Source organism: Prosopis cineraria, unplaced genomic scaffold, assembly GCF_029017545.1.
Source record: "Prosopis cineraria cultivar Desert tree isolate PC_DT_omini unplaced genomic scaffold, ASM2901754v1 PC14, whole genome shotgun sequence".
In the NCBI taxonomy this organism is placed as follows: Eukaryota; Viridiplantae; Streptophyta; class Magnoliopsida; order Fabales; family Fabaceae; genus Prosopis; species Prosopis cineraria.
In genome coordinates this window covers 5,333,917-5,358,266 of record NW_026555345.1, presented here as the reverse complement: position 1 = coordinate 5,358,266, position 24,350 = coordinate 5,333,917, and the positions used below count along the sequence as shown (strand labels likewise).

The window sequence follows — 24,350 nt, the reverse complement described above, 5'->3', positions numbered from 1 at the left end:
AGAGAGAATATTATGAATTGCTTCTTGTACACCCAAGTGTAATGATCATATTGCATATGACGTGGATCTCCTTTCAATGTCTTGAACCTCAAGCTCCCTTAAATTATTCTAACTCCTCACTAATCAATTACAACTAATTCCCATGAAGTCAGTTTTGTTTACAACTTTTCTGTTGGCTTTTCCCCTGAATAATATCTTGACAAATAGAAAAAAGTTCTACAACAGCTTAATCCTACATTTTTCATACGTTATCCCCACCTTTCATGCCTGGCTAAAGACGTGGTGAGGGAGTCCTATTGTTCCTGTCTTCATTGATTTTTTTCCCCCGGTATGGCTCTCTTCTAACTAGAGGTGATAATTTAGGTAGATTCAAATTGGCATACAATATACCAAACATCAAAAAGTGCATATATGTAATTAAGTCCAACCTTAACAATTTGGGCCGATCTAGATACCCGAGTTATAACTCATAAGGGCATCTACCCCCCCTTCTCTCCATTTGTTCAAGTCAACTTTAATTTATATATTCAAAAATTAAGATTTTTCAAGTAATACAACACTGCATCCCAACTCCGAAGTTCTATGTTGCAATACCAATCAGGATTATATATTGGCATGATTGGATCAATTGAACTACAAAAAATTGCAACATAGATAAAACTCAAAAGAGCAAAATATTTATAAGATTGCCAAGAGTAGGGAAAGAAAATCAAGAGATCTAGAACAGGTAAGGTGTATTAAGGATGAAGAGGGAAGAATTTTAGTTACAGATGATGAAATTAAAAATAGATGGGAGACTTATTTTTCTAAACTTTTCAATGATGGAGAGGATTCATCTAGTAACTTGGAGGATTTAGTAACTGGTGAAGGAGAACAAAATTTTGTCATTCTATCGAAAAATACGTGATAAGGAGGTAAAGGAAGCTCTTAAGAAAATGGCAAATGGTAGAGCTAACGGACCTGATTGTATATCTATCGAAGCGTGGAAATGTTTAGGTGAAGAAGGGGTGAGATGGTTAACTAAGTTATTTAATGTGATTTTACGGTCCAAGAAAATGCCTGATGAGTGGAGGAGAAGTACATTAATTCCTATTTATAAAAATAAAGGAGATATTCAGAATTGTACTAACTATAGAGGGATTAAACTCATGAGCCACACAATGAAATTGTGGGAGAAAGTAATTGAGCACAGGTTGAGATTGGAGACAAGTATTTCTGAGAATCAATTTGGTTTTATGCCAGGTAGATCAACTACAGAGGCGATTTATCTACTAAGGGGATTAATGGAAAAGTATCGTTGTAAAGATAAAGATCTACACATGGTTTTTATTGATTTGGAAAAAGCTTATGACCGTATACCAAGAGAAGTGCTTTGGAAAGCGTTGGAAAAAAAGGGAGTACGGATTGCTTATATTAAAGCCATACAAGATATGTATGAGGGGGTAAAAACTAGTATAAGAACGCCTAGTGGTCAAACAAAGGATTTTCCTATAAAGATTGGACTACATCAGGGATCATCTCTGAGTCCTTATTTGTTCAACTTGATTTTAAATGTTTTGACGGAACATATTCAAGAGGAAATCCCGAAATGTATGCTCTTTGCGGATGATATAGTTCTTATAGCAGAGACAAGAGAAGAGGTTAATTGCAAACTTGAGTTATGGAGGAGGACATTGGAGTCAAAAGGTTTTCGTCTGAGTAGAAGTAAGACGGAATATTTATATTGTAAATTTGGTAAAGGACTATTCGAAAATAATTTCGAAGTGAAATTGGGAGATCAAATTATACCTCAAGTGGAAAAGTTTAGATATTGGGAGCCATTATTCAAAATGATGGCGAAATCAGTGGAGATATTTCACATAGAATTCAAGCTGGGTGGTTTAATTGGAGAAAAGCTAAAGGAGTTATTTGTGACCGTAGGGTGCCTAATAAACTTAAAGGAAAGTTTTATCGTACTGCTATCAGACCGGCAATGTTATATAGTAGTGAATGCTGGGCTCTAACGGGACAGCAAGAGCATAAAGTTGGAGTAGCAGAGATGAGAATGTTACGATGGATGTGCGGACATACACGTAAAGATAAAATTCGAAATGAGCACATACGTGAAAAAGTGAGGGTGGCACCTATTGAGGAAAAAATGGTAGAAAATCGGTTGAGATGGTTTGGGCATGTACAAAGAAGACCAAGGGAGGCACCAGTGAGAAGAGTGGAACATATAACTTTGAGTCCGATTAAGAGAGGTAGAGGAAGGCCTAAGAGAACACTCTTGGAAGTTGTTGAACGTGATCTCTTAATTAATAATATTTCTAAAAGCTTAATAAATGATAGAGCACAATGGCGTCTTGCAATCCATGTAGCCGACCCCACCTAGTGGGATAAAGGCTTGTTGTTGTTGTTGTTGTTGTTGTTGTATAGATAAAACTCAAACTCCATCCTAGGTTTGAATACAAACTCCCCCATTCCCACCAAGAAAAAAATGAGTCCGACAACACATTTGTTGAAGTTCATTTAATCCAGTTAGGACAAATCCATCCTCCAACAACACGTCAGTTATTGCTGGATGTCGCCATGCCACGTGTTCATGATAGGGACTAAAATATTAAACAGTGCAGAGAAAAATGTTCAGGAACCAAATTATAATTTTCTATGATGAATCACTCTTTTGTGAATTCATGCTTTCTTTTGTGAATACATGGGATCATTTTCCCACGCCTGTGAAATTGAACCATATGCACAAAAGAATATACACTTCTTCAAGAGAAAGTAGAAGGCTAGGCCACCTCTGTTCTTGCCAGTACTACAATGTGGGCGAGGCAGGGTCTATGCTTCAGCAGAGTTACAAGATTGACAACGTTAAATTACAAAGCCATCACCATTGAGATTTAAAAAGAAACATGAGACTATTTCACGTGCCTCCTTATTTACGTCATTTTATGCCTCAAAATTAGGCATCCACTGTACCTCTATAAGATTATGTTCAACGTCTGTGTGTGTGTGTTTTTTGTTTAGTGCAAGGGAACAAATCATTGTATGCTTGAGAGATGGCACACGTACCCTAACCTTCGGTGTGAGGTGAGAGCCTGTTCCAGAGCAACCTTGATACCAGCACCCTTCCGGAACAACGATTCATACAATTGACAGACAAATTGTGACAGTTCCCCCTCGTTGTCATCATATAAATATGTAGTCTGTTCCCCATTTTTTTCTGCATCACTATCTTCCCAGTCACTTAATGGACTTTCAAGTTCAGTCTCATCTTCCACTTCATCCTCTCCAATTTCAAACTTTCCATTTCCCAACGCATTCATCTCCTGAGAACCGTCAAAATTGGTCAAGAGAGGTTCCGGGGGTTCATTTGAAGAGCATACAACAGCTTTCGCACCAGAGTCTAGAAAGGCCTTAATGAGAGCCGGAGTAAGGCCATATAAACCAGTGCATATAATGATCCTGTCTCTCCATGCTCCAACCTGAGTCATTCAAAGCATCAATAAAATGAGGAAAGAAAATTGAATCAAGTATTTGCATGGACATGATACTGGATCTATGTTTCAAACTACGAGTGATAATATCCTCCCTCTACCTAACCAGTGAAGTTGGAGTGGTACCAAATAAATATCATACAACACGAACTCCTCTGCTACTATTGAATTTCTGTGCATGACGAAATTTTGAACTTTAAACACTCTAACTAGCTTTGTTGTTTTATTTAAGAGCCTTTACACAGTGAGTATCAGTTGTAAGTTCTTATTCAAACCAAATGTCATTATTCTCTAGCTTTGACGTAAAAACCCAGGTTTTCCCCATGTTCACAGTAAACTAGTAAACCAAGTGCACAAAGGTTCAACAAATATAAACGGTCAATATTATTAAGATGGGCTGCCTATAGATGATCTTTAAACTGTAGTATGTCCAGATCATTACAAGATTAGCCAAAGCTAGCTTCACACGAGGTAGCCGTAGCCTTTGAAGTAATAAGTGAAATATTCCTCAAGAATGTATGAAGTTGACGATAATATTGATGCATAAATTATTTAGACTGGTGTGACCAAATGCAAAAAACAGTAAAATATCCAGATACTCTTTTAACGCTTTTTGGCACTGTATTAAAGTGACTCCTAAAGAATCGAATAATTAACATCTCACCTAACTTGAAAATTTTAAAAACTCAAGACCAACTGGTGAAAGCAAAGGGTGGACAGACATATAATGGTGATAAAGCTCAAAAAAATCTACATACAGAGGGAAAAGTAATTTAAAAAAAAAAAAGGTATACCATCTGCCGAACATCATCAGGTGTCAAGTGTAAAGAAGGTACAGTCCGGCGGAACATATATGATCCAACTTCATAATCATCTTCCATAACCTTCATATGATCAAAAGTCAAGTTCTGATAAATGTATCAAACATAAATTCAATAAATCAATTTGAACCAATAAATCAGCATTAGCAAAAGAACACATACCAAGGTTTGACGGCCAACAAATCGGTGAAGAATGCCTCCAATTTGGAAATAAGGTTTAGCAGCAACCAAATCAGAAACAGTAGAAATATTCGTAAGAAGAGATGCACACTTTCTGCGACGGCTCCTCATTGATGACAATAAACTAAATTTAATACTTTGTAGAAATTTCTCAGCAAGCTCCCCAGGTTCAGCAACCACAAATACATCGTTCTGCCAACTAATAAATAGGCCATAAACATCAAGCACCCATCACACAGGAAAAGGAACAAGAGACAATTGCTTGAATTCAGAAAATATAGGAGCAAGTACCTCATGATTAAGCCATCCAAGTCATTCTGAAGAGCCAAATGAATAACACCTACTTGTGGTGAATTCTGCAATTTCTCATGCAACAATTGGACAGGCAAAGGGAGTTGTCTAAGTCCTCGAGGAGAGACTGGAGGTGATGCAGTAGTTTTTCCCAATTTTCCATCTAAACTTAGAGGTGGGATGAGATCAATTCGTCCAATTCTCTGACCAAAATCAGGACTATAGACATGGGGAGTCGATGGGAAGCTTCCTGTAAACAAAGGTGATGCAACTGGAGTTGGAAAAGCTGTTGAAGGAACTGCCTTAACAGTTCTGGATAAACCCTGCATACGGGATAACCGTATTCCATTTTGAGTGCAAAATGAGTCAAGTGCTTGGGTATGGTGGATCACACTTCCAGAATCTGGATTTTGTGAAGCTTCAACAAGTAGTACATTACGCCTCCACCCCAATGTGGGGCCACCAGCACCTGGTGAAGCAAAATGGAAAAAATGTAACAGTATTAAATTGGGGTTTACTGAAGTGAAAATTTTACAGGTGGTAAACAGAGAACGTATCACAAACAATACCCTCATTTGAACCCTTTGTCTTTGGTGGTTTAGATTTTATATTCTCTGACCAGTTCTCTTCATGTTGGAAAGGCAGAAGCAATTTCTCACAGACGTTTTCAAGTCCCTGATGATTCTTTTGAATATATTCATCAACTGCAGATTCCAACTTCAGCCAGATAGTTGGATCTGTCTCATCAAGTTCCATATCACAACGTTCATCAACTGCAAGGCCAGCCATAGAAAAAGACTCATTTAAAGTTCATTCCAAGAATATGTACTCTTTGAGAAGAGAAAGCTCGTCATTGAAAAAAGCTTCAATTATGATTACTGATTAGTAGGGGGGGGGAAGGTATGTTTTGATGCCCTCATTCCAAATTCAACCTTTGTACCTGGATTGAAACGAAAATACTGCATCTCAGGAAGCATAGGTAGTAATGTACTCAAAGCTTCATCTACTCTATCAACAGAGCATGCACTCTCAATCAACACTTGTCCTGTATCTAAATAGCGCCATCCACCTTTTCGCATCTACAATGGCACAAATGTATAGTTACTTAATAAGTTCAATGGTCAATGACATATTTTCACAAATCTAGACTAACATAAATCACTATATTCTAAAGTAATGCAAATGATTATATTAATATATTTTTACACATTGACATCACTAGAGAAGCATGCTTTAAACTGTTAAGAGTAACAGGGAAAGACCTTGATCATCCTCCAAGAACAAAATTTTGTAAGTTGTGATTACTTTCAACATATCTAAGTAGCTTTGTCCCAAAAAAAAAAAAAATAATATCTAAGTAGCATTTATGAAAGCCTTTTTTCCCGGAAAATAAACAAATAGAGAAGAGCAGATACCTTTGTTGGAACTGAACCACAACCTATTGAAACTAGGCAGTCAATTTTTTTTGTCAGGCCAAAGAAGTTGTGCTTCCCTAATGGCAAAAATTGTAGGATTGTTTGCCACTACTGCACCATCTTGCCAGCGATTGACATCTTATGAAATGTTGGAGGGAAGAGGGTGAAAACATATAAATGTCAAGAACATGATAGAAAATAAAACATAAAAACTCAAATACAATTAACTCAAGACCAGTAATATTTGAAAGAGCAGTACCATCTGAAAAATCATCAAGGTAATATGGAGCAGCAGATGATGCTCTAATAGCCTGCCACAATTGATGCTTACAACTTCCAAAGAAAGCCCTCCGCTTACTACCAACTTGGGCACCTATCGTAGGAGATGATAATTCAGAGATACCTGAACTTTCTGAACTCACAAGAGGCACCTCAGGTGTCCCAGCCGGGTACTGCATTTTCAATTAAAAAAAGTATTAGAGAGAGATTTTGCATCTATTTGACAGCATTGTAACTACATATAAACAACAACAAAAGTTCTAGGCCTCACACCTGATAGTTGCGAAACAAGAACGGCTGTGCTGGTGTCATGCTTACCAAGGTTGATACAATAAAAACTTTGGGTGCGTTTTTTACAGCTGAATCAATCATTAAATCCCCATCCTCATCGGCACACATTTCCCTCAATAACCTCTCAAACTGATCTGCACTGTGCTGCAAGACAACAAGCCATAATGTCTGCTTTTAGGGCATAAACCGCATAGGTACAGCTATTGAAATAGCTGCTAGTCTTAAATAAAACAACACATTCTGCGCTCTTAATTTCAAACTTAAAATATGTCATGCAAAAATAAATAAAAATTAATCAAATTCAATATTGTTAAGCATCCCATTTAGTCTGAGTTCCTAAAACAATTTACATGCTGCTTCCCCCCAACTAGGGCCTAACCTAACTTGAATTGGGGTTAGTCAGGAGCATCAAATGCTGGATGGTTTATTGCCATAAAAAAACATAGCAAGAAATTGGGCAGTCATTAATACTAAGACTTTATAGAATAACTCAACATAAAAAAGGAGGTAAATACTTTTGATCCATGAACAACAACTCTAAAATTCTTTGATGAACTCTTATAAAGTTGATCTAACTTTTCCCTCCAAGATGCAGCTTCACTGTCCTTTGGCACTGGTTCAGCAAAAACGATCTTCCCTGGTTTAAAAGAAGCATTTAATCAGTTTAGTTAAATTAACTGATAAATAAACATAGCATGTTACTCCTAAGCAGCATCTACCAAGATTTTTGTATATATCTTCACATTCTTCCAGAGTCATCAACTTAATCCCAAGGGCAACAGCTAGCATTCCACCAGTTGATGTACCACATATTAAATCAAATAACTCATGTATTCGTTTTCCAGTTCCCCTTTCAATTTCCTTTAGAATCTGCACAGTAGCTAGACCTTTCATCCCACCTCCATCCATTGACAGTATACGGACTCCTTGCCTTGGAACTTGTCTGCCCCTGATTGCACGCTGCAGGTTATCATTTTCTCCTACAAAAAGACAAATGAAGAAGCAAGTAACGAACAGGATCGAAACATTATAAGAGACCAGAGGCAAATTATTTGTAGAGACAAACCAAGAATTGCCAAAGCACGAGCAGCAGCTTTGTTCACACATGGTTCAGCTGCAACGGTCAGGTGCAAGAGGAGTTCCTGCAAACTTTCAGAAGTAACGAGAATATGACGATTCTCCCTGCAGAAAGCTAAATTTCCAACAGCTAACAGAGCCAGCCGTTGCACCTATATAAAAGATTAAACTTGAAGTGAAAAAACAATATAATAAAAAGGATGCCACCAAACAATTATCTTTGAGAAGAAACTAGCATACTTGCCTCTGGATCCTTATGGGCACATAATAATTTCAATGATTTCAATACATCCTTGGACAGCATCTTTTCCGCTACAGCATCAGATGTAAAAGCTAACTTCACTACAAGTTTCAGTACAGATATTACCTCTCCTCGACACAAAGATTTGAGAACCGTTTCAATAGGTTGCATGATGTCAGCTTTCACCAGCTGCAGAGCAACAGAAGCATCAAAGGTGAGAGCAGAAAGAGCAGAGCAGGCACGTTCAACCTGTAATATATAAGCACCATTACAAATAATAAAGGTATAAGAATATATATGAATGTTATGATGTCTACAAAACATACCACATGTTGGTTGTCACTACTAATCATACTTATAAGCTGTCGCACTGCATTCTCATCTTTACCAACAACTGCTCTATTTCCTTGGTCTCGCATTATTTTTGCAAGTGCAGAAGCTAGTAATGGATGATGACAGAAAGAAAAGCGGAATATGAGAGAGAAGAAGGCACTCAGCTTATGCCTAGATGCAACAAAATACGAACTGTTTTCCATCTGCAATAACAATAGAAAACATATTCGACTGAGTAATGGCTATGCCTCAAAAGACTAGAGCCAAAAAGAACTTATGTTACTTTGTTCAAGGCTACCTCTATCTGCACATTCACTGATCTTAAATTTTCATCTGCTACAATCCTAACATTTGCAAGAGAAAGGTGACGAAGTTTGTGGAGAGGCAAAATTTCTGGCAGAAACTCAAGAGGATTTCCAAATAACCTAAGAACCCGCAATTCAGTCATAGCCCTGTCATTGATATAAACTAACAATAAGAAGAGAAGAATACCCAGATTCTAAATAATTCGATATGATATCGTCTGATAGAATAACCTCAAGTCAAGAAGAGGCCGAACGAGCTTGTTTTGCTCTAATGACAATTCAACCAACCGATCACACTGTTTCAGTTCCACTGCTCAAAATACCACAAGCATCAGACAAATGAGCATGCTTGTTTGGGGCAAGTTTGTGATGATGTGTATGCTCAATTCACTTAATAAAGGATAAAAATTACAATAACTTCTACAAGTTATAAGAAATGAGAGGGAGATTAAGAGAAATACTGATGTGTAATTTGTAATTAAATAAAGTTAGTTTGTTAGTTAGAGGTTAAGGGACTGTTAGATGATAAGCAGGGTCAGGTAAATGCTAGAACTATATAAGTGAGTCAAGGTATCAATCTGAGGCTAGGTTTTGAGAATTAATTCAGAAAGTACTATTCAGGTTCTCCTATTCCCTCTTCTTCTTCTTCTCTCTCATCTCTATCTCTTTTTCTTCTCCTACATATCACAAGGACCCAAGATCTAAGAGATGAATGAGTAAAATAGTAAAACATTTCCATTTTGTGCAACATAAGCAGTAGCGACTGGCAACATGCACAGAAAGAGCATCTATGGAGGTTTGGACTGAGCATGGCCCTGAACATGATTGAAAAACAACTAACAGGAGGAACACCTCAAACAATAACCAAATAGGAAGGAAGAAGGTTTGTGCTAGAGTTTATTGTGAAAGGAAACTAGATCTAGGTGGATGAAAGCTAGAAAGGAGGTGTTATGTGCCAGGTCATGGATGACAATATAGAGATTCTAATATGACAGTTTGACCACCAATGGAGCTCTGAGGATATGCAAACCAACATTGTTTAAGGCAATTCCAAAGGTGATTTGGTCAATGATTATGCACAGAAAGTGACTTGAATGATGGCACAGTCAATGGAAAAGGAAAAAGAACGGCAGGCAGAAGAGAAAAACTTTCATGGGAAATGCAACCAGTGAGTTTTGACATACAAGTAATATTGTTTATAGAACAATAGTACAAGGTAAGGAATTCAATGCTACTAATTACATTTGTTATCTAATACATACACCGCAAGCACTATACTCACATCCTAGGCATTAAACAGTTTAGTTACCAGACCTAAAAATTCGAATAATATACTTTCAAGATTGAAATCCAGAGACAAAGTCTTACCAGGCACTGACGAAAGCATGTTATTGTCAACTCTAAGCACTTTTAAGCTTCTCAGCTCACCAAGCTCAGGTGGCAAAACCAACAGCTTGTTGTTATGGAGGTAAAGCTTTTCAAGATGTGGCAACTGAGTCAGCTCAACAGGGAATACCTGCATGCATCTCAGACATCTAAAGATATGCCTGATTCAACTCAATCATGTCTGACCTACAGCTAAATAGCAGGAATCAAGATGCTTCTTTAGCACTAGGTGGATAGATTCAAACAACATAACTGCTCAATATTAATCTTAGATATTTTACTCCAGAAGTATATTAGCAAAGGGGCGAACACCAGTATCAAATTACAGCACTTCTGGAAATCACCCCTGATATCACCCAAACAATCAGCAGGCATACAGAATTAACTAGCCTGAGCTTATTCACGCTATCCTCCACCAAGTAAACTCTTAATTTGTTTATTCAAAACAAAGAGAAAACGAAAGTATTCAGGTCTTTGATGCCTTGAAAAAAGACAATTTTTTCCTCCGGCACATTGCAAATGGTGCTGCTATCTTTCCACAACTTCAAGCGTAAAATTTAAGCACGGAAAAATTGTTCATCTCTTAACATTACTTACGTAAAATGGATCAAGCAAGCAGGTCGCATAAATGAACGTCTAAAACTAAAAAAACTCTCATAAGCCAGTACCACTCACCGGCAAGCTACAGCCACAAATACTGAGCACAGATACACTCTTCCAATGATCACCACAACCATGGACCCCTTCTTCAACAGCCGGCATTAAGGAAGCCAAATTTGAACTCAATAAGCGCGTCAAAACCCCAGTGCCATCGGTCTGTTGCCCAGTGTTAACAGTCTTAGTCATTGTTATAGCCCTCAAAGGGTCTCTTCGCCTGATTACTTTCATATCCAATGCCACACGCTCAATACCTTCAGGCCTTAATGCTACTAGCACGCAGTCCTGCGGCATGGGCAGAGCCACCATGAGCTGCGATTGAAGCTTTAAAGCGACCTGGTCCTCATTCTCTGCCGCAGACCAGTCCAGTTCAATTCGAAAACCAATGTCCTGTTTTTGCGAGAGAATGGAGGGAGTGGAATATGATATGGACGAAGAAGAGGACGGACGCGATGACATCGACGTGCGGTCAATGCATTTCGCGGGATTCTCAGAGCCATAGCTGAGCGCAAGATGGAAAACCTCGGAGGGCCTCTTCCAGCCCAATGCCCAAGTCATCGTTATCGAGTTGGAAACATTAGGACTAGGTTCCAGAAGAAATCAACTGGAAAAGAAAATGGGTTGAAGCTTTTTGAAGAGAAAGCTGAAGACCTGGAAACTGGTACTGAAACTGGAACGAGGGGCGATTTATTTCCATTACTTTTTCTGCAAATTTGTTCAAATTAAATTTATATGTTTTAAAAATCATTAAATTTACATTATTAAATTTAATTTAACAGTTTTGCGTTCCTCCCCAAATCAGGAATGCTATCTCAGCGGAACCGTGGACTTTTGTGCTGCCAGAGCCGGAAGATTTGTCTGGCCAGTTGGTTTCCTGATACGCATTGTCGTTTATTCGATGCCTCCGGCTACCGTCGTTTTACTACTTCAGTTTTTTTTTTTTAATAACAAGTACTACTCTAATTCTATTTATACGATTTAAAAAATATTTTTTATTTAATTTATAATTTATATTATTAAATTTTTATTATAAATTTTTTCATTTATCTTTATTAAATATTGATAAAAGAAAGTGTTTCTTCTCCCAATCCAAGACAAACTTTAAATTATTTTTCTATCCTTAACATGAAGCAAAATTAAATTTTTTTTTTCAATTTTATTCCTCAATTATTTATTATAATTTGAATGTCTATACAATAATTTATTATAAACTAATATTAATTATAAAATAAAGACAACATTAAAAAGTGACACATTTTTTAATAATTTTAAATATATACATATTATTTCTTAATAAAAAAGTTGGTTAAATTCATCTTATATTAAAAATCAGGAGTGTATGTTGTTAAAACATATTTTCTCCATTTAAAAATATAAAATATTTTTAATCAAATCTCATCCACTATTTACTTGTTTTTAAAATAATACTATCTTTTTATATTTATTTTTACGTAATTAAATATTTCACTTTAAAATAAATAAATATAAAGTGATTAGTTAATAGAGATACTTTTAAAAAATATAATGATTATATCTTAAAATACTAAAAAAATTTATATTTTTAAATATTCAACTCTCAACAAATGTCTTACGTTTTTTTTTAACAGAAAATATTTAATAAGGTCAAAATTAAAAACTTAATAAATTTTCAAACAAAGTTCAAAAGTTTTGAATTTATTTTTTTATTTTCAGTGAAACATCTTAAGATTGACTTATAATTTTTTTTCCAACAAGATTGACTAATAAATTAAACTAAAGGAAATATTTCTTAAAACTTTAAAAAGTTATCAGGAGCAGAAATATGTAATCTTTTATAATTATTTCCAATATGAATAAGAGAAACGAAAGAGAATAAAGGTAAATTCTTTACTAGGTGGCTGCTTTTCTTTTTCCCTGTCATTCTCCGCAATCAACGTATTATTGTTCCATTTCAATAACAATACTCTTCTAAGAATATTATGTTCAAGTTTGATAGACTACGTTGTTGCTGTTTCATTGGCCTCTACCTAACATTTAAGCACATTATTTTCTAAGTCCAATGTTTGGTGCCTCGAGAGAAGACATGGTAGCATGATAAAAAAAGACTAGTTCGTTAGTTCAATTCAAACCACCCACGTGGCCATCAATGTTGCAGTCAAAATCAGAAGCAGCTCATTTTGGTGCATTATCGCAAAAACATAAGGAGTTTAATTATTAAAAATTTAAAATAATATAACTTTAACTGCCTCATGCTAAACTTACAAAGTAAACCAACTTAACTAAAAAAAATTTTCCTTTAGGCAAAAGTAAAAATTCATTCAAAAAACAAAACCAATAACAATAAAAGTATAACTAAGTTTAGATATGAGAGGTCGAGATTTAAAAAGCATATATAATATTAAAAAAATTGAAATTTAAAAGGTCATGACCCTCCACTACTGAGTAACAATATATAGAGGAAAGGTAAAATGAAATGAGATGACAATTAAATAACATATTGAGAAAAAATAAAATTGGAGAAAAGATTAAAACTCTAGAGATAATAGATTTGACAACCCAATAATTAAACAGTAGCTAATTAGTTACAAGGCCATTGATCTCAATGAAGAGTTATACAATGGGCCCAAACATTATTGAAACAATGAACAACGTGGAGGCAAATTAAGTCAAAGTTAAAGAATGGAAAGTGTTGGAGGTTTGGGAGGAAGATGGTGAGCAATGAAGTGTTTGTACCACAATGCAGAGAGTCTTGTGGTTCTATTGAGAGAGCTATAATCCACATGATGAAGCCCAAACCTTACACTGCATCCATAGAGCCACTCAAAGTTGTCTAGCAATGACCACACAAAATACCCTCTCACATCTGCTCCTTTCCTGCTCGTTTATTAATTTCACAATTTTCACATTCAATATTATAATTAGCAAAAAAAAAAAAAAAAAAATTACATAATAACTCTATCATAACAAATATACTATTAATACTTCCTTTGTTCTAGAATACATGACGCTTTTAATTGCTTCACAGAGGCCATGAAAAGTAGTTAAAAACAAGTAATGAAAATCGAATTAACTATTCAACTAGTGAAAACACTTATTCAAAAATTAATTGATAAAACTATATATAATTGAACCATAATTAGACTTGTCATGAATAAAATATTTTATTAGATTGATCAAAAAAACTTATTCAAGGTTTACCAGTTTAGTTGGCTAAGTTGACCTAATGTTTAATGCTATAATAAAAAATGGTGTGTATCATTAAAATGATAAAAATTATCACTACTTTCTAAGTTACTCTCCATTTAAAATTAATAATCTATCTTAATTACTTTTATAGTGTGTTTGGATTAATGGGGATTTGAATTTGAATCAAATCCCTCATTCGAATACACAAAATTTATAGATTTAAATTATATTTTTTTTATAATTTAAAATTCTTTTTATACACTAGTCATTTGAAATTAAATTACTTTAAACTTGGTCGTTTTCTTTGTATCTTCACTATTAATATTTTTATAACTCTCATATCTCTTCTTATTTCTCATTTTCGCCTTTCTTTAATTGAAAAATAAAGATAAACTTATTTCTTTTAATTTTTAATTTTCATTTTGAATACCAATTTATCTCTCTTATTCATTTAAAATTTTTTAAACCATTCAAACAAAGTTTTTAAAATACATGAATATTAAATGTGAGATTTAAAATCTAAAATTAAAATTAAAATTCACCCATCCAAACATTACCTTAATTTCTTTCTTATACAATTAATGAGGCATTTGTAGAAAAGAATAATTTTTTGTTATTGAGTTATTTGCGAAGTATCATATATTTTACATCCATGCTTACTGTTAGAAAACGTCCTAGAAGAATTTAACGTATAATTGTAACAATACCTTATGGCTGTGGCCAAGGAATTCAAGTAACCGCTCAAGTAGCTCACTCTTTCCACATCATTGATTATGTCTGTTGTGGTAGAGTTGGGAGCTTCCATGTCTCCATATCCTACAACACATTAAGAAAAGAACCCCATAAGCATGATTATATGAACAAATATATAATGATAAACTGATATTAATTCCATCACAGATATTATATTTTGGCTCGGATCATTTAAATTTATAAAATAAATCAAGAGTGTGCATTTAGAGGGAAATAGGAAAAATAATACTTGAATGGTGAGCCCCATTTCTAATTATGAAATATTGACTCTATTTACCACCGCATTTTGGTGTTTAATGTTGGGACAAAAACAATTGATTTGTAATTTGTAATTTTTTTTATTATTTGATTAATTGATGAGACTATGATTTGTATAAAAAGATTGATTTCAATGCACTCACCATTTTCTGTGATGAACATTGGTAGATTATTGTACCTCTCCTTTATATATGTGACCATCTTTTCCATTCCTTGTGGATGAACATACAGCCAATCAACTGAAGTCTGCATAATTTACATATACTGATAATAATTACGTACTTTGGTTTGCAAAATGTTAGGTTAGGATAAGACATGTTTCAAAAAAAAAAAAGTTTAAGTATAGATAAGACATGAAAATGATATAATATGTGAGAAGGCCTACATGCGTCAAAGTTTTCTTTAAAAGAAATATTTAAGTGTGTGTGCATGTATAATGTGTATTGATTGCCTCCAATATTTATTAGCATTACTTCTTAAGTCACTTGCTTTTTATCCCATATTTTTACAAATCTATTATATTTTAATTTAATTATGATTCTACTCTATGAATTGGTAAACTCATTTTCTATTTCCAAAAATTAGTTTCTTGACTCTAAATATTGACTAAGACATAAATCCATTCTTTTTTATTTTAATTTTTTAATATTTTCTGTGTGTTTCCTTTTTTTTTTTTCCTATCCTTAATCTGTCTATCTTATAACGTCATAACATCTTATCTTATTTCAATTACTTGTGGTTATAATGATTGTTTTGGTCATGAAAAAAATTCATTCCAATATTACTCCATATTAAATATATTTTTAAAACCTCAACCTTAGTCCCAATTTCAATCATAACTCCATTCCCAATTTTCTAAATTCACACCTATATACCAAACAAGGCCTTGTAGTGTAAACTTTTTGGATTGGCATAGTAAGAGGGATAGATTTTTTCATACCTTACCTCCAAGGAGGATGCCATTCCTATGATGAGCATAAAGGGCAAAACCTTCAGTTTTTGAAGCTCCTAAACCAGGCTCACACTCAGAAAACATGCAATCTTTTGCATAATAGCTTGTGTAATGATTCACCCCAATGAAATCTATTACATTTTTCTTGAGTTTTTCCACTTCTTGCTTCGAAAATTTTGGCAGATCATGCCCTATAATTTCTTGCATTTCTGTTGGATATTTCCCGAATATAATTGGGTCCAAGAACCTGCGTTATTCATGCATTAACGGTAATAAAAAATAATTTATCCATAACGGGAGCTAGAATTAAATATTATCAGTCATAATTCTGCTTTAACTTAAGAAATATAAGAGTGTTAATTAAAACAGAGAGCTAAGAAAAATGGTGGCTATGAAATTTACCAATTCAAGAAAAATGATTGAGCTCTCTCAGCTGCTAACTTGTCTTCTGAGGAGTTGCTAAAGGGTTCAAACCATATAGCATGCATCACAATTCCAATTTTTCCTCCTTGCTTTTTCTGAGTTGCCAGCCAATACATTTAATTGGAGCACTATATTTATACTTATGTAGTTATTTATTTATTTTTTGGATTGCATTATATTCATTTCTTAAGCTGTATGTATAGATTTACATCAGTTCATATTTTTAGTCTTTATTTTTATTAGTAATTATTAAATATAAATTAAACTTTTGTTTGACTCCCAAGTTGTAGACATTTAACTGTAGATTACTTGAAGTTCAACCAGATTTATTTCACTAACAGTTAAATTAATGATTCACATGTTGTTTCTCATTATGCAAGAAAAAGTGATGATAAAGGGAGGGAGGAAAAGATTTGGATCCATACAATGGTAAAATTTTGGCAAGAATCAAATGAATATGAAATAATGACTATACCTTGAAATTTCTTGAAGATTCTAAACTTTGCAATTGAGTTTTAAGAGATCTTCAAGAATATGTATTGATAATTCTTAAAACTCAATTATTGTAGATTAGCGAATGTGCCTTTTAGAACTTTTGATGCTTAATTTAGTCCTTCCATTTAAATATTTCACCTATTCAGTTCCCATGTACAATTTTCTCAATACATTATCTAAAGATAATTAGAAAGTGAAGCATAACTTTATGCATTTATATATATATATATATATATATTTTTTTTTTTTCTTTCTAGCTCAAGTTCACTTTAACTGATCTAGTTATTTTTTGATTCCATTGCCTACTATCCCTAAAAACTTGGAAAAATTACTACCTCCTATTCAAATTAATATAAACCCTTGCTATGTGAGGTTATTATTATTAACGTCAACCTCACATGTACCTTAAGAATGTCTTTGATATGTTTAGCTTACACAATTGCAATTGATCTAACCTATAACAGCTGGCTAGACATATCCATATATCATGTTTTAATTATGTGGCTTTTTTATTTTAAAGGACATGAATAATTGAGAACGGTCCAAATCAGATTCCAAAGTAATTACCTGATACTTGGATCTGTAAAGGTGAACAACAGAGACATGGGACAAGATAAGGTTGTGGGCAGCAAGAAAAGGGTCCTTCTCAGAATCGCCATGGCTGCAATTGCCAAAGGACGCAGAGCAACTTGAAGGAGGCCAAATCCCTCTTCTGTATCCATTTATCACTGCCACGTTCGGCTCGTTCAACGTTACCCACTTCTTCACTCTGTCCCCAAACTTCTTAAAGCATGTTTCTGCATAGTACTTGAATTCCTCCCTATCATTCAACCACCAACACACACACACGCACATCCTTAATCTTCTTTATAATGTTCCAAGTTTAGCATTAGCAGGGTACTATGAGAAGCTTTTATCTCACTCTATTTTAGGACTCAGCCATCCTTTGTATATGTCTTCAAGCTCCTGAGGTATGTCAAAGTGTGTTAATGTCACAAGCGGCTCTATTCCTGCATACAACCACACATTATTTTAAAGTATTGAAAATCGAACCATTCATTAACCTGTTCAAGGACTAATGATCAAAATCGTGTTTAGACTAGTCATAAATAAAATATTTTATTGACATAATTAAAGTACAGATTCAATTATTTGTTGATTCAATTGGTCAGGTTGATATAATTTTTAATGCTATGGTTATTTTATCTACCAAACCCACATGATGGCCCGCCACACTTATCTAGTGGATCCACAATCCTATTAGGTGGGTTTGTTCATCCTTTCTTAGTTGAATCTATGCATGACGAATACCTTTTCTAAGAATGGCATTGATGAGGCGATCATAATAATCAAGGCCTTCTTTGTTCACCTTGCCAAATCTTCCCTCTGGAAAGAGAGTAAGAATCATTAGTTGAAATGCATGTAAAAAGATTTTTTTTTCTTTAAGTAAAAATTGAGATTTAGTTAAATAGGTTGGTAAATTAGATGTGAAGAAAATGGAAAACTTGCTGGGTAAAATTCTGGCCCATGACAGTGAAAAGCGATAACTGTTTACTCCAATGTACTCCATAAGATCCACATCCTCCTGCTTGTCCACCACCAAGGCAAATTCAACAGAAAAAACAGGGATTAGCAATCAGTCTGCATGAGTTTTTTTTTTTTTTTGGACCAAAGCCTTCATGAATAACATATAAGCATAACAGACAAATAGTATTTATTACTGTCCCCTTATTATTATAATATGATTTTTAGAAGGACACTGTGATTGTTATCATCACGCACCTTTACAAATGGTTTAAATCATTAATTTTTAATAACGCTGTCTAACTTTAACTAAATTTCTTACTAATTAATTTGTATGAAATGGTTACAAAGACCATATAATAAGATTAATATATTGATGAAGCCTTGCCCGTATTATATTGGCATAGGGTTTTTTTTCCCCCACCTGAATTGGTTTAGGGTTGACTCATAAATCCATGTGTATTTTTTTTAAAAAAAATTGTTACATTATAAAATTTGTAAATTCAAGTATAGCATATAAATTATATAAAGTCCAAATTGAAATTTAGAAGAATGAAAAATAAATCACATTGAAATAGATAGATAATAAATAAATACAATGATATACTTGGAAGTCCCTGTGGACTAATTTGACGTAAATTTTTTTACCAAATTACTTTTTTAATTCTCATCAAAATAAAAAATATATAATTGTTGAACCCTAAACTGAAATTGTTAATAACAAAAATAAAGTTGTTAATATAAGAAGTGTAATCGTAAGTTTGGGTGTGCAATAACATGCATGCTTCTTATATTAACAACATCATCTTAATGATCAATAACTTCAATTTAAGTATTAACAATAGTTGATCATAAATTCATCAATTTAGTCAATGCAATAATAAATATGTTTTCTATATTAATAACTTTACATTTGTTATTAAAAATTTTAGTTTAGGTTTTAACAGTACTATACTTTCCATTATCTTGTAGAGGGTTACAAATGTAATTTCACAAAAAATTATAACAAATAAATACTTAAGAATTTTAGAGTAATAATCTCATTCCATGATATTATTTTGCTGTTTATTTATTTTAAAGGTCATGCCAAAAAAATTTTTTATTTTAGAGAGATTTATTTTCCATTTTCCCTTAAAATTTTTCAAAAGATAAGAAAAAATAGAATACAATAAAAAGGATTTAAATTTTATATTTTATAAAAATAATAAAATGAGCGAAAATATTAAAAAAATAAACTTTCATGTAAATTCATCTCTCAATTTCAAAGGATTTAAATCCTAATAAAACTATCCTAAAATTTAATAATTTAAACTTCAATCCCAGTAATCATGTGAGGAAGGCATTATCACATGAAATAGTCGAACTTTAATCCTCAAAAAAATTCTAAGAACTTTATTTCTTTTTATTATTGAATCAACTTTCACATGATTGTTACAGCTTGCGTATTCAACTCCCTCTCCCTCTCTCTGTCACACACACACAAAGGAGAACACAGCCGTGTGTAAAGCGTAGGCTGTGCATGAAATCATTAACAATAAATGGTGACATGGAAACTTCAACATCAAGTTCAATCATTTGGTGCTTGAAAACCTTAGAAAAAAAAAATGTCATTAATTGTTTTGCTAATGTAGTTTAAAAAAACATTTATAAATCCATCAATCTCAACTTTAAAAAATTTAAATTCTAATAAAAATATCCTAAAATTTAATAATTCAAACTTCAATTCTAGTAATCATGTAACGAAAGCATTATCACATGAAATAGTTGAACTCTAATCCTCGAAAAAATCTAAAGGCATGTTTGGTTAATGGGTTTCCATTTTTAAAAACAAAAAAAATTAAAAAACTTCTTTAGATGAGTTTTTTTTAATCTAATTACTTTTAAAACTGTTCTCATTTTTTACTTTTAAAAACAAAAAAATAAATATATTCAAACTGTGTTTATTTTTTTATTTTTAAAATATATTACGTTTGATTATTGAAAATTATAATTATTTTAATTAATAATTATCAAAACCACTGCCATTAACAGCTCGTGGCCATTATTATTGACTAATTTTTTAATTTTAAAATTATTTTTTAATAACACAAATGAATTTTTTATTTTGTTTTGAAAAATAAATTTAAAAACTAATTTGTAAAACAATTTTAAAATTAAAAAAGAGAGTGAGAGAACAACAACCAAACTAGTAAATTTACATCATAGACAGACTTTTAGAGGGGGGGACCAGCTCAGACTTTCAAAATCAATTAGGTGGGGGTCGGTATCTCCCTATCTTTTTTGATTTTGGAGCCAATTAAGTAATTATCAAAGTCTTGTCCTAAAAAACTGGGATAAATAAGTTGGCCCCACTTTCAACTGTTCTATCATATAGTCATTTGTTTAAAGTAAGAATTTCACAAAAATATGATCCATCAATATATCTATATCTATGATTATATACTCTCCCTATTTTTATATATAAAATATCTTTAATTTAATCTCATATATTAATAAAAAATTTTATTTAATTAAACTCATATAAAAATACAATAATTTTTTAATTTTATTCTTAATAATATCATTATTAATATTATGATGGGTGGTAGGAAAAATATATAATTAATAATTTATTTTATTTTTAATACAAGAATAAAATTATCTAATTATTTAAAAATATTATGGTCATCTTTATATTTAGAGACAAAATTAATTTTTTTAAAAAATGTTTTATATATAAAGATAAAGGAGTATCTATTAAATAGATTGAACATTCAGTAGGCTAATATGGAGAAGCTACATGCAATACATGGGATTTAAGAAATATCAAAAAGGCCATGAAAATCACACGAACGACAGTAATTAAGTCAAGTTCATTCTCAATAAGGTTCTACACTCTAAAGGTGCCTTGTCTAAAATTTTAATATCTAGGTTATTACATAGAGCTTTGAGTGCCAAAAAAAAACTAATATTAAAATGAAAGCTATGGCTAAAGTGCACTTTCAATCTTTAACTTTATACAAAATTTTATTATAGTTTTTTAATTTGTATAATGCATTTTTAATCATTTAACTCTAACACCTTCTTTTTATGAAAAAAAAAAATTGTTACATTAAATTTTTAAATATTGACAAAATATTCTCACATATTGACATATTAAATTTATTTTTTAAAAAAATAATAATAATTGAGATAAAAAATAATCATTTAAAACTAATAAAATTAGTATTAAAAATTGAAAAGATACTTTATAAAATTAAGGGATTAAATTAAAATTTTTATAAAATTATAGGATCAAAGATGCACTTGGTGAAAGATATTTTAGTTTTATATGTCATTACTCATATAATATGTATGCAGTTAACTTTGTGATTAAAAGAATATTCTTTTTGAGTTAATCCATCATGGAAAGTACGTCACCTAACTCATTAACATATTTCCTCTATTTTTATTTATAAAAAAAACTGTATCACACATTTAAAAAAATTAATTAATTATATTAATTATATTTAAAAATAAAAAAATTAGATTACCATACCTTTTATTAATTGTATTAATTAAGTCTTCATTAATTATTTTTTATGAATATAAATGATGAAATTATAAAGGATAATTTAAAAATTTTACAATAAATGCCAATTAAAAATATAATTTTGCTTATATAAAAAAAAGACTAAAATTGATAGTTTTTTTTATAAATAAAAATGAAAAAAGGAGTATGGTTCAAGATTAAATAATGTTTGAAATAAATACAAACTAAGCTAACTTTGCCATTAGGTATTTTCAATATTTCGCACATATCAAGAAAATGTTATCACATTTTTAAAAGTAAAAAAAATGATTTTATCCTACTAAAATGTAGTTACGTACATATTAAAGGTAGACAAGGTTAGGGATAAAAGCATCCAACTATTCGAAAATATTTCACTTTATATTGTTACCCAAAAAAAGTAAATATTATATTACACTTCATTTTATATTATGGACAAAAAAAATCCTAAAATACATTTATAATAAGGACATGTCACATGAGCGAGTAATTATTTTTAGAAGTAATATATGAAAAAGGTCAAAAATACTTAATGTGTGAGGGGTAGTGATTTGTTACGAATGAATTATTTGGGGGACACTTTAATTAATAATCCTGCAGAGGCGACAAAAAGCAAAACAAGTCGTTGAAGAAAATAACCGGTGGGGCTGCCCCCGTGTCCATTCAATCCCTCTCATTCACTTTACAAATCATCATTATTACAAATCATAAGTGCTTTTCCTTTGGTGCAGATTCTTGATTAATTGCGTGCATTTCATTATATAATTTTATTCTAATAATTTAAATTTAATTTTAACTGTTCACATTTTTTTTCATATTTTTAGTCATTATGTTATTTTTATTTTTATTTTACAACCATTTCATTAGCTTCACACTTTAAAACTGTATTTCCCTATGAAAATTTTTTTCCCATTTAGAGATTATAAAAATTTTATGTTTGGTATAATTATTTTTTAAGCGATATTTTCTTTAAAAATATTTTTTGGTATAAAAAATTAAATTTTTAATTTTTTTTATAAATTCATTAATAGTTAATTTCCCGGAGTTAGGTAACATATCATGAGTTTTAGGTTTTCCATCTTACTGTCAATATATAGCTGCAGCTATTTCCCCACACACATAATTAATTCTCACCCAACCCAAAACAATGTTAAGTAATTTCTTGAAAATTTGGCCAAAAAAAAAAAGTAATTTCTTGAAAAAAGTATAACTTGGTTTTAGTTTGCCACAAGTTCTACATGGTAAATTACAAACTTCCATACCAAACACACCCTTCCATTTAACTATATTCTGACATCTGGTTAATGCATTTAAAATTGTTTTAAAAAATAAAAAAAAATCCATGCATGTTCAAGTTGATATGAAAAATCAAGCAATCCTTAAACTATATATTAAACACGGAATGAAGAGATAATATAACTTTTACACTCTAAAGTTTTTTAATTACAAATTTAATTTATGAATCTTAACTAAGTACAATCAAATTTTTATGATTTATTAAAATAAATAATTATAGGTATCGAATTACACCAAGTTAAAAAAATTATACGGACTAAACTGTTACAAGTTAAAAAATTTCTAAATCAAAATTAAACAACTAAATTAATAATTGAAAAAAGTTTTAAGGACTAAAAAGTATTTTTTAAAGTGATAAAACATTGTACTCATTGGAATCTATGACTCCTAAAATTGATTGATATTGCCGAAAAAGAGAAACTTGGTATAATATTGATACCTGATAACGATGATAATCATCAACAGCAATATCTCCATTTGTTCCGTCCATTATGTTGCCTGGAAAAAGTAGAACAATATTGCTCTCCTTCATTATAGTTTCTTATTAGCTTTCTGGGTGTGAGGAGTGAGGACCTCAAGCTCAAAGCTAAGCTTATTATATTGGAAAGTTCATGAAGAAACAGAACCTGGTTTATGAGTGAAAACATCCCAGTTACTCAGTCCCTTACCATCACTCAAGAAAGCTCCTTCAATCTGCAAAACAAGATACAAATGATGATGATCAAATCAAACTCCTTAATTCCATTCATATATATATCTTTAAATTGTAATGTATGAAGATGAACCTGGTAAGAGGAAGATGCAGTTCCAAAGAGGAAGTTACTGGGAAAAGGAGATGATTCTGAATTCTGGTTCATGAACAGAGTATCATCACTTGTACTGTAAATTACTCCCATGAAAGCTGACAAAAATAAGCTCAAGGAGAAGGGAGAACGAAGCAGAGATGATGCTGGAAACTTCATAGTTAGTGTTCTTATGATTCTCTCTCCCTCTGTGTGTGTGTGTGTGTGTGCGCTCTTGTGCGTGTTTACTTCTTCTGTGAGTTAACTATGAGTGAGAGAAGAGAAGGATCGCAATAACCATGATAGGCTGATATAATGAGGACATTTTCTGTCATACTCAAATTTGGCATGTATTCGTCGATTCACAAGGACCAATTGGCTTGGAGACAAAATTTCAAATTTGAATTTAGGAGAATAA

At 32.1% G+C, this 24,350-nt stretch overlaps 1 protein-coding gene and 1 pseudogene across 1 annotated transcript; both read right to left on the bottom strand.

Annotated features, from left to right (window-relative positions):
* Positions 1-2,621: 2,621 nt before the first annotated feature.
* LOC129293601 (phospholipase A I-like) lies at positions 2,622-11,426 on the bottom strand (annotated as a pseudogene).
* A 1,833-nt stretch (positions 11,427-13,259) lies between these two features.
* LOC129293640 (beta-glucosidase 46-like) lies at positions 13,260-24,222 on the bottom strand. Its single transcript, XM_054931706.1, has 12 exons — positions 23,936-24,222; positions 23,777-23,843; positions 23,590-23,648; positions 18,311-18,386; positions 18,113-18,187; positions 17,724-17,811; positions 17,369-17,621; positions 16,286-16,401; positions 15,872-16,130; positions 15,075-15,177; positions 14,628-14,736; positions 13,260-13,608 (listed from the first exon to the last, which is right to left on the bottom strand). The coding sequence occupies exons 1-12, from the start codon at positions 24,110-24,112 to the stop codon at positions 13,407-13,409; spliced, it is 1,584 nt and encodes a 527-aa protein (XP_054787681.1). The 5' UTR covers positions 24,113-24,222; the 3' UTR covers positions 13,260-13,406.
* Positions 24,223-24,350: the final 128 nt, after the last annotated feature.